This window comes from Pseudomyrmex gracilis, unplaced genomic scaffold (assembly GCF_002006095.1).
Source record: "Pseudomyrmex gracilis isolate BER0280 unplaced genomic scaffold, ASM200609v1 scaffold_20, whole genome shotgun sequence".
Classification (NCBI taxonomy): Eukaryota; Metazoa; Arthropoda; class Insecta; order Hymenoptera; family Formicidae; genus Pseudomyrmex; species Pseudomyrmex gracilis.
Genome location: NW_018020604.1, coordinates 977,225 through 994,249, shown reverse-complemented (window position 1 = coordinate 994,249; position 17,025 = coordinate 977,225). Strand labels below are relative to the sequence as shown.

Sequence of the window (17,025 nt, the reverse complement as noted above, 5' to 3'; positions counted from 1 at the left end):
TGTGTGACGCTCGGCTATTTTTCTTCAAGCTACGTTTTTTTTTTTTTTTTTTTTTTGCACTTTTTCTTTTTTAAAGGTTTTTTTCTATTTCAGCTATTTTTCCTCGTTATTTCTCGTTGCAACGTATTCTATTATTTTGCTGATAACGAAACATCTTTTTGCAGTCGCATCAAGAACCTTCAGAGAGCAGGTTGTAAAATTCTTCATTATTTTCCGGAAGAATTCAATCTCGGTACAAAAGAAATTCTGCGTCACTTATTTCTGTAACTACTTTCCGGCTTTTCTTTTATTTTGCTTTTCTGTTCGCTTCTTTTTTTGTTTTTTTTTTTTTGTAATTAATAACTATTGAATTACGCTTTACACCAGCATTTGTAACATTTGACGGCTCTCGGGAGATTCAAATGCGGATTAAAACAAATTGCGTCTTTTTTGTCTGTTTCTTTTTTCCATCATCTCTCTTTCTTTCCTGTCCGTTTCAACACAGATCTCGTCTCTTATTCATACTCCTGTCTCTCCCCGGAAATGACACGGCGGAAGTATTCGCAGCGCCAAATTAAAACTCATAGTAAAGCTCATGTAAGTTTTGATGTCGTCCGATAAAAAATTTAATTTCAGAAATAAATTTATCTCGTTTCGTATCTTCTTTGACGTGACTTCTTTTCTCTCTTTTTTTTTTTCTGTATTTTTTAGTTCGCCAACAATCTCAGTTTATCCACAAGCTTGTCTCTCTCTCTCTCAGTCTCCGTTCCTCTTAACAAAATTTTCCCCGTGCCCGTTGCACGCGTGTTTCTTCGACCGGATCGCGTTTGTCTCGTCGTTTGTCGGCTCTTCTCCACTTTGGCTCCCTCTCGCGCGACGCAATTCTCCCTCCGGTCCTCTCGGACTTCCTCTTTCGTCTTCCTCCCGTCGGCCCTTTCAGACCCTCCCCGCTCACGACTTGGTCGTGTCTGCTATGCTCCGGAGTGCCTTTCCCGCTGAGAGTTTGTCGTTGTCGTCGTCATCGTCTCGGTCGACTCCCCGTGTCGCTGCGGGATTTCCACGAACCCCTGTTCTAGTCGGCTCCCCCTTACATCAGGCGCCCAGAGCGCAGCAGCCGCGTCGGAAGGAGAGACGGATAGATCGCCAAGTCCCGACCCCTCTTTGCGGGGCTCTCGAGAGAGAGAACGAGAGGGAACGAAGCGAGAGAGGGGAAAAAGGGACGAAGGCGGAGAGTCAAAGACGCTTAAAGAGAACGGGGAAGCGAAGGGGCGGAGGGTGCGACGAGGATAAACTAAGGGATATTAGCGACGGGGAAACGAGACGAGAGAAAGAAAGATGGATAGATTATAGCGTGGGAGCGGGAGAAAGAGTTGGACAAGGAAGTGAGGAAAAAGATAGATAAAAAGCGAGCGACGCGTAGGTATCTACGGAATGAAAGGAGGAAGGAAGGAAGAAGAGAGACAGACTGAGAGAGACGGAGAGAGAGAGAGATATGGCGTCTTTCTACAGGCGGCAGCCGAAATATTTTACGAGCTAAACTGCGCCGGCGGCCTTTGCCCGCGAGAATCGATGTGCGAAGATCAGACGCCGCGTCGGGAGAGAGGGTGGGCATCTTCCGCCCCGACGTCGTCGTTGTCATGGACGCCGCTATCTGTCTCTCTCTCTCTCTCTCTCTCTCTCTCTCTCTTTCAGACTCCTAGTCGATAGTCGATTACAGGAGAAAGTGAGGCCTTCTTGACCGCAGGGCAGAAGGAGACTTTTCGATTTCCGATGTCTTCTTCTCGTGAACGCGTCTCTCGGCGTCTCTCTCCCGTTTTACCATCCGTCTCGGGACCGGAAGTTGTAATTACCGAAGGAAATAAAAAAAAATGCCAAAAGAGAAGCCCGTCCAACTGGAAAGTGGAAAATCTAGTTAACCGAATGCCAACGGCGTACCGTTGGGAAAACTCTCCGCGATATTGGTTACTCGCATGCGACGCTCACGTTCGCCGTCGAGTCGGAAAAGTATGTGCAGAGTAAACTACAAGTTTCGATTTCGGTTAGCCGCTCCGCGAAACAGTAGACTCTGATTATCGCGTCTTTCTGACGCGCTCGCGAGTTTGCAGTTTAACGACACGCACATCAAGAGACGGGAAAAATTAAATCAATAACAGACCGATTGTTTTTCCCATAACTACAAATGTCAACACGTTTTGTTGACAAAAAATTGATCAATACAAAAAAAAAAAAAAAATATGTTACTGAATTTTAAACAGACAAAGTGCGACAAAAAAAAAGAGCAAAAAAAAAGAAATAATATCTTCGTAATTATAAAAACGTGAATGTGATGTGTGTTTTTTCCTTTTTTTTTACCATCGTTATACGCGACAAAGAAAAACGCGGTTCCAAAGAGAATTAAGCGGGAGTTTATTACGTGTCTCAAGCGCGTAGTCGCAATTAAATTTGATTATGCAAAATTACGTTAAACGCTGGAGTTCATAATGGTCGTGCGGTTGACAGCGAGAAAGAGACGCATGGCTACTCGCGCCGCACATAAATCGGCGTAAAGTTTGACTTGCGTGGCGCAGGAAGAAGTTACACGAGAGATGTAACCCTCCGAGTTGGGAGAAGGGCGAAAGGGCACTAACACGTAAATAGGATACACACGAGATACCGAAGAGGAAACCGAAAACGGAAACTCTCTCACGAATAGTATATATTTTATGTCGTCACGCGCGTACGCGACTTGAGCTTAGTTTCATCAGGCCTTTCAACTCTTACCAGACAACACACACAACGTTTCCAATCTGACAAACTGAACAATGAGCATTAAATTGGATACTGAAACAGCAAGCGCTCTTTCTTTAGTGTGATTTCCGTAATGCTACTTGCATTACACACAAAAGCAACAAAATAGCAAAGCACACAGAGCAGAGAGAGCAAACTTCGTTCGGGAAATTTATCATTTAAGAATCGCGAAACTTCAATGAACGTTTCAATGTACACGCTGCTCTGTAACGTTAGTTTTTTATTTAAAATAAATTACAAACGATTTATTATTGTGTTTAACAATTTTGAATAACGGGTGGCAAAATACTTGATAATATATATATATACGAAAGCGGTGTGCGTCTTCACGGATTTTCTCAAAAAACTGTGTCAGCAGAATATTTCGAAAGTACGTAAGCGAAATTCAATGCATGAGTGCAGGAAACGCGGAGCGAATTTCTTTCACGGTAACACACTCTTACGTACGAGATCTCATATACCCGCATTTCGCCATTTTCTTCCATGGGTCCCCCCATTTTATCACCGTCCAAGTTTCCCTTATCCCGACGTTATCGGGATTCGGCTTTCGTTGCGCGCGCGGTAAAATCCGTCGACGGTTGAAAATCGGCCGCGTGCCGCGCTCTGCAACTGCAGATTACCGGAAAGGAGCTTCGCATTCTCGATCGATCGCTAGGTGTTAACACACAAGGCGTCATCGATCGCGTGCGAAAGCAGGGCGTACCGATAAGCTGTGACAGAGAAAAGAGAGAGAGAGAGAGAGAGAAATATCTTTATATCATACAATATTAAATCTATAAATTTTCACACACATGTGCGAAATTGTTTTTATCAATTTATAAGCTAATTTTGGTCACAAAAATTATAAAGACTCCAGGTATACGTAAGAAACGTTCCCTCCTCCCCTGAAGTAAATAAACTTCTAATCTTCAATCCAGTTTGGAGCAAACTGTGAGACACAGCTCAGAGATCCCAGAATTTCACGCTCTGTGGAATTATCACAACATTATCTTGCTTCGAAGGATTTAGCTTGCTTACCAAATGAAAGGACTGTAGAATTCGGAACATCCTGTCTATATCCTTTGCGCGTTGTCGTCGATTGTCAGAGAGAGAGAGAGAGAGAGAGAGAGAGAGACTTGATCTCCAAGTTCATCTCCAAGACGTAACGGCAAACTATTCCAAGTGATCGTAAGACGTGCCGCGCGGAGTTTCTCCGTAGAAACTAATGGTCTCTCTCTCTCTCCATCGAGAAGAGACGGTAGGGGTCTTCTCTCGTTATGATATTTCAGTAGAGCCTATTCTCTCTATGCTGGTATTACCCGCCCGCTTAGTTATAGAGAGTCGCGATCATCCGGAAATTTTTCAAACGCCTCGCTCGTCCGACCGTGAAAAAAAACAGTATCGAGTTAATCCCGGTTATTTTTCTTGCCGCTCAAAGCCGCTCGTATTCATCTTCGGCGTGAAGAATGTAAAACAATCCGCGGGGTGTCCCGCGAGAGGTTTAGATTACATCAAACTTCTGTGAAAATACCTTGTGATGGATTTGGAGCTAATCCGTCTTACGAAAGTTTGTCGAAGATAGTTTGACTTTGCGTTTGTCCTTTGGCTTTTAAAAGTTTGCGACGCGTTAAACAATTTTAAAAATACAAACACGATAAAAAAAACACACACACACACAAGAGCTTCTTCACACCTTCGGATAGCGATTCGAGTCGTCGCGAGCAAAATTTCCGAGAGGGATTTTAATTAATCGAGAACGAAGCTAAGCGCGCGTTTCAAGAAATGAAAAATATGTTTTTCGCCGAGAGATTCGTCGCGGCGCATTTTGAGCAATTGTTTAACGAGCTCCACGTTTTCTCTCGCGAGTGTGTATTATATGAAGTTGTACCCAGAGCGATCTTATATTTCGTCGCTCGGAACGGCCCGCGATAATTGGCGACATTGTCGAACGAAAACCAGACCTTTTTTTTTTTTTTCTGGAGGCAATTACGGGCTAGCTGCATGTTGCATGCGACGCGCGCCGCACTAGCGCGTTGCAGCTAATTAGAGTCAGATAATGACTCGAACGGCTACTTTGCTTCTAAATATTATAGAGATAACAGCTGCACTAAATCTGAAGAGAATGTCCCAACGAGGTGAGAGAGTAATTTGTATAATAACGAGCGACAACAAATGCGTACTGCAAAAAACAATCACAGACAAAAATTATACAAAACAATTGTAATAAACAATTATATATTATATATACTTAGAATAATTGTTTCAGTCATAAAATTACATAAAAATCGAGTTTTGAACAGCTTGTTGTAACATCTCATCTTTGACACACTCCCCTATCTTTTGTTCTCCCACTTCGCTTGCTGACAACAATTGCTTCGAGTTTGTAACAAGAAAAAAAAAGAAGTTGATAGATAACATTAAAAATAAACTTTTGCGCAATAAATTATAAAGCAATCTCTCGCGCGTGAGCTGCCTAATTAATAGCCGTCCGAATCATGAACGGCCTAAATAATAAATAGAAACCGCCTAATTAATTTTCCGAGCAATTAAAATGTCAAACGCAGACTCAGACTCGGCGTTTCTCGCCGAGGAGAAGAGGAAAACGTCGCGAGGGAATATCATCCACGGCACGGTGATACTCCCAAGCTTCCGAGAGTTTACACAACGAATTGCCGTCTCTCGGGAAACGGAAAGAAGAAGAAAGATCGATCGAAAGTTTCTCTTTGACGGGCGGGAGGGATTATCTCTTCCCGCGTGTTCCCCGTTCGTCGCGGCGGTCGATTCGTGCCGGTTTTTGCGCTCTCGTATAACCCCTCATTAACCCCGTTCAACGCAGAACACGATTAACCGACGCGTGTGGCTGCGTCCCCCGGTTCAAACCGTCCGTCGTCATCGATTCTTCTCTTCTTTGTTTTGTCTCCCCCTCCCCCCTCCCCCCGTGCTCTTTGTTCGTCACGACGAAACATTCCGCCGTGGTGGGTTCGTCCAGACGGCCGCGTCACTTTCTCAGAAAGCATTACGCAGCTCGTTAACATGTGCTCTCTCGCGGCCTCTTAATTGGCTCAATGGATCTCTTCACGATCACCGCTAATCGCTGACACAAGAAGAGAGAGAGAAAGAGAGAGAGAGAGAAAGAAAAAGCACACATTGGGTCCTAAAAACCGTCTGTTCCTCAAGACGCGCGTTGTGTTAGGCCGTTCGCAGCTCGTTTCGAACTTATGTTCACTGTGAAAACTTTATCGCGTAATCGCACGTTCGAAGTCTCGCGGGAAAAAACTTTGCGCTTCTCGAGCGGTAACCGTTTTCCCTTTGGTCGGTAAAAAATTTTTACGACCGCGTTCTCACACCTACTAAACGTTCTCGGGAATCGTGACTCTATCGGTTTTTAAAATATTCTCATTTATCCTCGCTAAAAAACAGAGTGAGTGAGGGAAAAGTACCTCCACTTAGAAATTATACGTAGCAAGAATTTCAGTTTCTAACGCGCGACCTTCATCGCGTCCAGTTTCCGCGAAAGAATTTACGACACAGGTATATCCTACAGTAAAATAAAAAAAATAAAAAAAATAAAAAAATAAAAATAAAAAAGTCTTGATTTCTCACCTTCTCATAAAAATGTTGCAAGTTTTATTCGCGGGGAAAAAGAACGAGGAGACATACGACGTTTAACAGATTTGTTTAATCGGATCGAAATTCGCGCGTATATATATGTACGTCGTAATAAAAAGCGAAAGATTAAACTTTTGCGGGGAATAGCACGCGCGGCGGCGCGAGGTAGGTAGGTTTCATCATTCGCTAAACTGGTCGCGCAGCAGAAGCTGAAAAGATTAAAGGTCTCTCTCTAATCCCCCGAGGAGGATCACGAGGGTACTGGCGCGCGTGCTGGCAGGAAATATCGCGGCCTTTAATAAAAGAGCGAAAATCGCCCTTCCTTCTCTAATAAGGATACTTCTCCGCAAACCGTCCGCGGTCTTAAATTATCCTTTCGACGTGCACGTGCTATAAGTGTTTGTTAAACGACGCGTAAGGCATATCAATTTTCATCGCCACGGAGGTATATAATTCTTCCTCACGTGCCATTACCACTCGTGCGTCTACGTTCCGCCGCTACGATCGCGCGCTTATGCCGGAGCGGCCATATTCCGCCCTCGTTCGAGAACAATCGCTTCGTTACCGCGGAGAAAACGGAGAGTCTCTCTTTTAAGAAAGACGATTTTTGCGAAAGAGACACGTCAGAGATGTCGGAGTGTGTGTGCGCGCGCGCGCGCGCATGGCAAAACTTCAATTGCACATTTCCGCGACTTTCGTCGCGTTTGTGTGATCAACCGCGATTCTCCCGGTGTCTCGGTGCGCAATTTGCACCGGCGCATGAGATATATTTTTTTCAGAATTTAAAAATCGAAACACGACGGCGTCAGACGGTTGAGAGTATTTTAAAGGGCGTTCAACTTTTCATGATTAATTTTTTCAAAATACACGACAAAGCAGATTTAAACGAAAGCAGCTTTCTGTCGATATTCCTTTAATGATAGCAGCGTTGATTATAAATAGCCGTAAAATATATATATATATATATATATATATCAATTATAGCTTTAAACGTAATTAATAACGTAAATTATTTCAAAATTGCTAATTGGAGTCAATATTCGACGTATAAATACTAATACCTAGTAGCAATCTGTCACCGCGCGAATACAGTTTCCACACACATCGATATATTGCGGAAAACTAATATTATTCCAATCCTATGTGTCAAGCCTCGCGAGATTCGGGGCAAATCGACGCTTTTAACAATCGTGGAGCTTTTAATCCACGGGTTCTTGACCCGCTGATTGGTTGATTAAAATCGTCGCGGACATCACAGAGCAAACACACACCGCTGTCAATCAGGTTGGCTTTTTTTGCGGGCGACGTTGCCCTACAACCGGTTTGGTTTGCTTTAAAATTGATACCGACATTAACTGACGGCTTGTCGATTCGGACTGTATTCGCCCATCCCCGCAAACTGTGACTGCCTCATTTTATAAGCGCGGCGAGAACGCGTCGATGACCTCCCCAATGCAGGTTGCATTCGATCCGCATCACGTTTCTCTCCCGCGCGCGTTTTTTTATCCACGACGCAAATGCATTTTCGTTATATCCCGATAAAATTTTCACCGCACCCCGTTCGCACTCCGCGCGTCTCTCCGCGTCCGTCGTCGGTTTCATTCCGGACTTTAAGTTTCTGAAATTTTTGCCGAACGTTCGCGAATCGATCGTGAGATATCATACGAACGTGTTAAAATATTTGCGAGTGTTTAAATTCGCGCGTAAAATAAACGAGTACAGATTTTTATTTTGCCTGTATTTTTCGAGAATTAAACGACAAATCAAATTGTGCGAGTTACCACAAGTTGGGATTAAAAAATTCGAATGTTTAGGGGAAAGACTAAAGTGTTGCGGAGAAAAAAAGAGAGAGAGATTCATCCAATTACTGCGATTTAAAATTCTGATTTCGTGCGTTTAATGCATTTTGATAACGTCAATTCGTTCTCATTAAATAACAATGCGAAGTTTAATGCAATGCCAATTTCGCGTTTTTCGAACAAAACTGCCGGTGACATTTTATCAAACATTCAGGGACACACTGGGGTCATCTAATTTCCTACCGGCCGAATCAGGCAACGTGTTCGGCGTAACAGTCACGTTGTTTCCGTTGTTGACCAAACAGTGTCTGCATTTGTACGCGAGACCGAATAGCGATGCTCGATTAAAATTCGTATCCCTAGCAATTACCGTATATTTTTTTTCGACAACGGAAACAGGTGCCTTTCAATTGCTCGTATCAGTAGCCGCAATAAACGCGACGCACGTATACGCCTCTGCCGTAATAGCTGCATTTAACCAAATTAAACCAACAGTTCCATCTCAAAAGCCGATCAATCATCAGTTCTCTTTGCTCTCCCGTTGTTTAATTCAATATACGTCAAGAAATTATTTATCATTAATCATTCTTCTTGCGTACGTGTGTGTGTTCAGCCTTCTTACAGTTTTTGTAAATATAAAAAAAATCTCTTTTTATTTAGAAAAAGTTTTCGCAACTCCATCGAAAATTACGCGTGAGAAAATGAAATTAAACATTGAAGATAAGCGATAAACACGATGTAATTATTCTAGCATTTGTTTTGCGCAAAAATTAGGTGTAGAAGAGAACGGGGTCAGCGGGTCAGGCCGATTACCTCAATTACGAGAATTCTAAAGAATGATATTGTGTAGGTACTACTTTTCACACACACACACACACACACACACACACACACACACACACATCTAATGTTTTATTTCATATAAAATTTATATCTGAACTAATGTAGTATATACAAGCAACTACAAAAAAGATACATTTGATGAAGAACCAATTTAACATGAAGATGTTAATAAATTTTTTTAGCGTCATTACCTTGTTCCTATAAATTATTGTCTAAACTTTTTAATGTGTGCGTGTCACCGAATTTAATTAAGTGTTCTGCACACTTTTATTCCGACTTAAAGAACTTTCCATGTTAACGCATAGTGACAGGTGAAGAATACTTCGCCTGGAAATTCTTCGCCTCGATGGCGATCGCGTTTGTTGAGAATTTGCAGCGCGAATAAAGCGCGCGCTGTGTGCCGCTTCATAGAAATCACAGACGTAATGAACACTCCGCGGCGCACAAAGCAAAGGGGCTTTATGCTGCGAGAGAGGTTTTGTGGCAATATGGCTCTTTGGCTCATTTAAAAAACCCTGTCTTCCCTTGTTGTTGTGAAGATCGTACCTGATTCCGCTGATAAGATTATAAACAGAACTCTCGGAATGTTATGAGAAAGAACGCGCGCGGACGAGGAGGTGCGCGCGCGCGTTTGAAGGAGTTTCTCTCTTCCGCCGAACAAAGTAAAATTGCTCCAGCGCCTCATGGCTTATTACGGGCGCGCCTTTAAATAAGTCGCTGCGAAACAACTAAAAATTTGTTCATGGATTTGGCAGAATCCCTCTATTTTCTTCTATTGTTAGATAAATTTTTATTATTTTTGCAAAGGTGTAAAAAAATTAAACAAGTAAAAATAAAGACTAATTACCATCGCAATGATTCTTTTCAATTTGCGTGAGTGAGAAATGGATGAAAATTGAATAAAAATTGGATTTGTCCGTCGGACGGAATCAGTATATAATTCGTTAATTTCTCTCTTTCACGAATGAAATTGCCATAACCGCGCGCCGTGCTCCTTCCATGCTCGCTGAACAATCCAAAGCACAAGTTTAAACCGTGACATAAGCCTATTAGCCCGGGCAAGATTTATTCCCGACCGGCAGTATGCGGCGCCCACGCGATTTCACGCCGCAACGTTTGGAGCGGTTTTATAAAGAGGTCGGGAAAGAGTTCTTCTCCGAAGTTTCATCCATTACAGCGCGCGTTTTGTTAGGAATTACAACGAGAGAGAGAGAGAGCCTTCGTTCGAAAAGAACGTGATCCTAGCATTCGCTATATTTTTATATCAACCGCTTTGCCCCCGATGTCTCTCCCGTGCCGCGAATACTCTTCCGTGAGAGAGAATCTCGCGGGAGAGAATCGAAATTAAAACTTGGCGTCTCTCTCGCGAGAGATTTAATTCCGGAACAACGATAATAAGATTTATGTTTATCTTCGCATTTTTCTTTTCTTTCCTTTTTTTTTTTTTTGCTTTACTTCTGGGTCCGTCTGGGAAAGAAATTCAGCGGAATTTTGTGAAGCGGCGTTACAATTATTCCGGGACTGTGACAATATTGAAGGAATGTTAAACATTCCTGACGAAGAGAGAGAGAGAAATCTTCCTGCAAGAAAATTAAGGATAAACCTTCAAGCAAACCCTCAAGTTTCTGCGATTCGACGAAATTGCTCGCGATGACTTATTTCTCGCCGTAAACTAAAATAATTAAATATTTTCTATTTGTACAGATATGTGCGTTTAAATGGAAATATGTACATAAAATTAATTAAAAAAAAAAACAGGCTGTTTCTTAGCGGGGGCATTAAAATTTTTCGACGATCAAAACGTCTTCTTTGTCTTGAGAAAACAGAGATATAAGATGGAAATCAGAAACTCCATTTTGCTGATATATAAATTGAGTTGCTAACTAAAATTGGAGCGTCGAACACGTTTGCGTGTTTTGCGGAAATACAATTTTAGGTTTTCTCTCGTGCATTATGCATGCACTATTGCTATTTGTATTTGCATGTCACGGCGCACGGGGACATTGCCGGCATTACGATGGAGCGAAGTTTTCCCCTTAATTTCGCGCATCTCTCTCTCTCTCTCTCTCTCTCTCTCGTTTTGCTCTTATCTCTACGTGCAAAACGGAACTAGAAATAAGGTGGCATTAGGGAGATGTGCCGCGGTTTGATACGACAATACATTTGGCAATGGTTTACATACGAAAATCACGGTTTGTCAGAATTACTGAGATAAACTCGCGCAAAACTAATATGCATACGGTGGCGTTGTTTTAGCATTTGCGATAATTTAGTTATTTGTCCCATTTTGATCGTATTACGATCTCCAAACACACCGCCGAAGTTCTGTTCGTTGTGTTGTGACAACGACCTTCCACTCAAAAGATACAATCTTGTCAATATCTACTACGTTTTGTGTGTGTGTGTGTGTGTTGCGCAGCTACACACATGGAGATTAATTGAATGGCATCGTTTGATTTCGTAAATGGTTATAAGTAGTAAATGCTCAATTTTCGTTCCACTTTGCTTAAGTACTTAATTGCGCAAAAGGAAGTGTTTCGCGTTGTTCGATTTACTTTCTAAATATCTATATCCACGCAAGAGAGAGAGAGAGAGAGAAAGAAAAAAACGAAGCAAACAAACGACAAAGAAGCAAAAATAAATTGTAAGTACATTCTCTCAATTAGATTCAACACAATAATTGTCCTCGCAGGAGAAAAAAATAAAAGCATTCATTGCACATAATATATGTGTCTTTTGTTTGTGTGCAACACATTTTGATTTTCGCGAAATTGCATCGGTTATTGTTATGCGCAGTGCATAGAGCTTTCTGTCCGATAACTTTTCCAAACAATTATCTCTCTCTTAATTAATCCGGTTGATTTTATCCATTTTTAATTCGAAAGTACGTAACAAATGTTGACGATCGATATTCCCCAGGTCTCGCATCAAGAGAAACCGAAACAAAAACGGATTAATAATTGATTTCTGATAGTACGCGATGATTTAATAGATAATTGCGATTGAAGAAAATTGTGAAAATAATGATGCGATTTCGAATGTCTGTATAAAATATTTCTATATCTGTCAGGTGTTATGTAATTTTCAATATCACACACTCTTATACCACGTGAAGAGTACGCATTATACATCACTAATAATTATTAATAACATATCTTTCATTACGCAAATTAAAGAATCAGCTTTTTCTCGTGCAGTTTAAAAAAAAACAAAAAAAAAAAAAAAAAACAATCATCTCGAATAGATTAAGCGCACCTGTCGGAGATTACGCTGTTTTCTCGTGAGAAAAATTCGAGACGCGTTGTTCCGACTGTATCTCCAAGAAGAATATTGCGCGAGATATAATTTTCTTATGCGGGCGCATCCGCATCGTCGTCGATCTCGCATGGTCAGCACGGCGGAATAAGCCGGAATCTCTTATATATATATTTTTTTAAGAGACGCCCGCGCGCGCGCGCGATGTATCGTTTTCCGTGCTCGAGAATCCGGCTCTGTCCCAGCTGAAAGCAGTCACTTAATACGTTTCGAGGAGGGATTAGGTGTCGTGTTTCGTTGGACTTAACCGTATAATATAGGCTTGTGCGGAGCGGAGCATCTGCTCCCCCACACCGCGGCGGGGCCCTCGACTCCTGTCCCTCCGAGGGACTTCGAAGTCTCGACTTCTCGAGACAGGAGAGACCTCGGGGGAGATGACTGGAAGATTGGGAACGTTGAGAGACAAAGAGACGAAGGAGAGAAGAAGGGAGATTTGTACGCGACGGCTGATAGATAGAACGAATGACACGGTGTAGATCAAGTTGAGACGCACCATCGCTGCCACCTGATGCGATTCAGAGTTGTCAAGTTTCTTCTCTGTCGAGAAGACAAATCGATAATACTGCAATAATAAATAGCGAATATCGACACACGTGCACAGAATTATCGAATGAAATCCGGTACTTGCCATTTTCGTCTGGGATTACGGGAACGGAATATAACATCTAAATGGAGACTCTTCTGGGGCTTTTAATTTAGACATTGCGGGCAGCAATTTGTTCGGGTTTCGAATTGGCCATTTAGATTGCGCGCGCGGAGTATCGAGAGACCCCGGGATACATCCATGAGATTGCGAACTCTTACTAGCTGCCGGGGGATACGGGATTCGTATATATTGTTAGAAACAGTTGCTGCACGGTAAATTGAGTTCTTGAAAACACTCTGTGGTATTGTTCTTGTTACAAATACGCGGTCGTCTGCACACAAAGGCACTCAGTGGCAGTTTGCGTCGCACGCCGTGCGAAGGGACACACGTGCAAACTTGTTATCGTTGCGTGCAACGTCGGAAAATTCGCGTGCCATTAACGCAACAGTTGATAGAATGAGCGAATGAGCGCTTTCAGAAAGCGCGTTATCTCGTATCTCTGTTTGCAACTACGTAAGAGAATAAAATCTGCTGCCGGAAGAAAAAACAAAAAAAAAAAAGGAAAGAGAGAGAAAAAGAGTCCGAAATATAATACGTAAACTGGTTGAAATTGCGCGCGAAGCAGTTTTCCGGAAATGCACTTTTCCCGGAAACGCACTTTGTAATTCGGCGCGGTAAATGTATCGCGCGACTCTCAAAACTTTTAATTTCTCCGGAAGAGAAGTTTTTTCCTAAAAAAATTTTTGCTCGCGCGTATATATATATATATATATATATATATATATATACCTACTTTTCAATTTGCGCATACACTTCTCCCTAAAGAAAAATCCCCCCTTGCGCAATTTTTCACTTTTATCACAGAAATAATTTTCTCCGCGAGCTTACATTTTCCCGAAGAAACCGATAACCGCAAAGAAAGTAAATCTACGTCTCTTAGTTCATGTGATATTGCGATGCGGAGCCAAGAGTCCAATATTGCGGTTCATGTTTCAGCCGCACTATATCACGAAGACGTTTATGTTCGCACATATCTTTTTTTGGGTTTTTATTTTTTTTTTTTTTTTTTCGTACGGTTGTCGGAGCGGTTTCGAACTTAAACGAGCCGCGGCTGACCTCACATCCGGTCCTTCTGGGGCGTGAATAGAATCAAATGGAACGGAGGGTCACTAAATGACAATGGTCAACTCGTACGCGCGCCGGTTCTTATTTCCGGTGCAATGTGCGGACATTGTTCATCACATCCTGCGCGGCATATGACAACCAAAGGCGTATACATGCTCGTCATATTTTCATGCACAATTCGATTCACTTTCTCTCGAACAAGATACTTTCTTTGATCGATAATTATACGATTAAAAGACTGTACACATATAATTATAACAATATAATTGTGTTTTATAAAAATATATTATTTCTTGTATAAAAAAAAAATGTACTATCTCTCGTATATTATCTCTAATGGAAAATTTAGTAAAATTTATGCGCGCATTTGTGTATTTTTTTTATACACACGCTTTAAAAATCAAGCGTGTCACAATCTTTTTTTTTTCGATTCTGCATATTTTATATTTTCATTTTTCTCCGAATAAGCGCGATTTAAATGCGGGCGCTCGTAAAATTTACAATTTATCATTGCACACTGAAAACTTTGGTTTAGTCGTTTCCATAAACGTAGAATTATCATTCATACGACTCTCTATTTGCACCGTTTTACATGCAGCTTGTATCTTTAGAAATTACGGTGCTTTTTTCCCATCTCGGAATATTATCATAATACCGAAATTGCGAGCGCTTCTCGAAATGCCGATTTTATGCGAATGATAACAACATCTCGTCTCGTAGTAATTGAATAAAAACCGCGAGAAATTAAAAATGAACTCGAGAACCATTATACAAATATTCGATATTTTATATACATATCTCCAATTGTGCGCATTTAAGCGCGTAATAAATTAATTTGTTAAAATTAAATTTATTTTTTAATTTCACACTTTGTCACAAAAGACGAGACGAACGTTAAAATCATCTGTGAGATACGTGTGTCTCACAACAATCTACATATCAGGAAGCGACTGTTAAATGCTGAATATAGGGAGTACCCGATAGAAAATAAAATTAAGGTTAATTTGCCGCGTTCCAATACGTAACATGGGTCATGTGCTTTTGCGCGAGGCACGTTAATGACGTTATACACGAAGGCTTTCTCATGTTGCGAGCGTCGCGCGCGCGCGCGTGCAACTGTACGCGATTAAATGTCGCCGCGACACACAGAGACGCGCAAATTGTTCATCCATAATCAATTTACGTTCCCGGCTATTCAAATTCCAAAATGGAATGAATTAAAAATCCACACAAAGTCGGATCATCATCCATCATTTCATTACGGCTGTGTGTGCCAATTCATCTGTTACAAATAAGTTCGTAACTGTGTGTACGTTTCATGCGCGCATAAACATTTATTTTATTCCAAACTCACAGAGCGTAGAGTTATTTATAAAACATTAAAATGTATTATAACATTTATAATGTATTGTAATATATTGCAAAAGAAATTTATATTATTTTATTATTAAATTGTTTCAACATTTTAACCGATAATTAACCGATAAATCTTTTTATTTTCAGGTGGCGTCAGCACTGATGTTTTAGTAAAGGCATCGATTTATCGAGAGCGAGAGAGAGTGAGAGAGAGAGAGTGAGAGTGAGAGAGAGAGAGCGAGAGAAAGAGAGTGAGAGAGTGAGAGAGAGAGAGAGAAAGCAGCACAAGAAAAACAGGATGTGGCGTACACAGGTCATCGTCTTCCTACTAACAGCCTTCACTTCCGTCACCTATGCCAAGGTGGCCGTGTTACCGCACGATGTCTATCCAGGTTACGAGGTGATGCAGTTCCGGGGAGGTGGCGCGGGGCGCGCCTCCAACTTCCGCCTTCTGGAGACCGGTTTCTCCAAATATTTCACCGTCCTGGGCAACGGCCTGGTGATGACGACGTCGGATTTGACGCCGTTAGTGGACCGACCGGTGAACCTGATCGTTCTGGAAGAGCTGGCCAACGGGACGCAGACTCACGATCTTCACCTCTACGTCATTAATCGCCGCAACATGTTGACCTTTTCGCATGATCGCCTGGGCGAAGGTGAGGTGCCGGAGAACTCGCCGGCCGGCACGTGGATTGACGGGTTTCCGGTTCTGCGGGCGCGCGGCAGTTTCCCGGTTCACTACAAAATCCTACCGGACGACAACGGGGAACGTCCGTTCGCTCTTCGAGAGAACGAGTCCAACGAGACGGGTTTCAATCTCACGCTCAAGAGTCAGAAGCAAGGCGTCAAAGTGGTTACCGCAAAACCGCTGGACCGCGAAGTTTGCGGGATCTATACCGTTGTCATACACGCGTCGGACGGTAACTTTATCAGCACGTCCAAGATCAGCGGTATCGTTCACGTGTTGGATCAGAATGACAACAGTCCGATCTTTGAGCGGGATTTGTACGTCTTCGAGATCAGGCCGACCAATCTGGACACATTGCGCAAGGGCAGTGCCGCGCAGCCAGGTTGGAAAAGATTCTCCACGGTGGGCAAGGTCACAGCCAAGGACGCCGATGGGGACAAAGTCGCGTACAAGCTCGTCACGCCTAGCAGTCTGCTGATCGTCGTGCCGCAAACTGGCGAGCTGTTGCTGGCCGGCGAACCGGAAATCAGCGCGGAACAGGACAGCCAGTGCGAGCTGGTTGTCGGAGCGCATGACCTGCGTACGCCGAGTCGTAGCACCGAGAAACTGGCCAAGGTCATCGTGAGGTTTCTCACCTCGGAACCGGACGATCAGCCGGAGGTTCACCGGATACAGAAGAGAAGGGTCACCAGAGCGGTGAGGCCGACGAAGAAGGTAGACTTCACAGAGGCGGACGGGAACATCGAGGGAAAGATCGCGTTTTATCTGGAGAAGGAAAATGAAAAAGAGACCTATAAGATAAGAGATGAGAACAAATGGGTCACCGTGGGTGCCAATGGTTCTGTTATGGTCAAACAAAAGTGGGATTACGAAGAATTGGGTCCGGAAAAAACAATTGATTTTTGGGTTACTATCACGAACACAGGTACAGGTACTATCACAAAGAATCTCATCAATCT

The 17,025-nt window shown here is 42.5% G+C and overlaps 1 protein-coding gene across 3 annotated transcripts in view; it reads left to right on the top strand.

Annotated features, from left to right (window-relative positions):
• The window catches only part of LOC109851782 (neural-cadherin-like), a 66,978-nt gene that overhangs the window by 20,593 nt on the left and 29,360 nt on the right, over window positions 1–17,025 (top strand). For all 3 annotated transcript variants that reach the window (XR_002249933.1, XM_020422206.1, XM_020422205.1), the window contains exon 2: window positions 15,526–16,997. Coding sequence is in view for 2 of the 3 variants with exons in the window: in XM_020422206.1 (XP_020277795.1) it covers window positions 15,677–16,997 (1,321 nt within the window). In the remaining variant the exon portion in view is untranslated. The remainder of the gene's footprint in view (window positions 1–15,525; window positions 16,998–17,025) is intronic.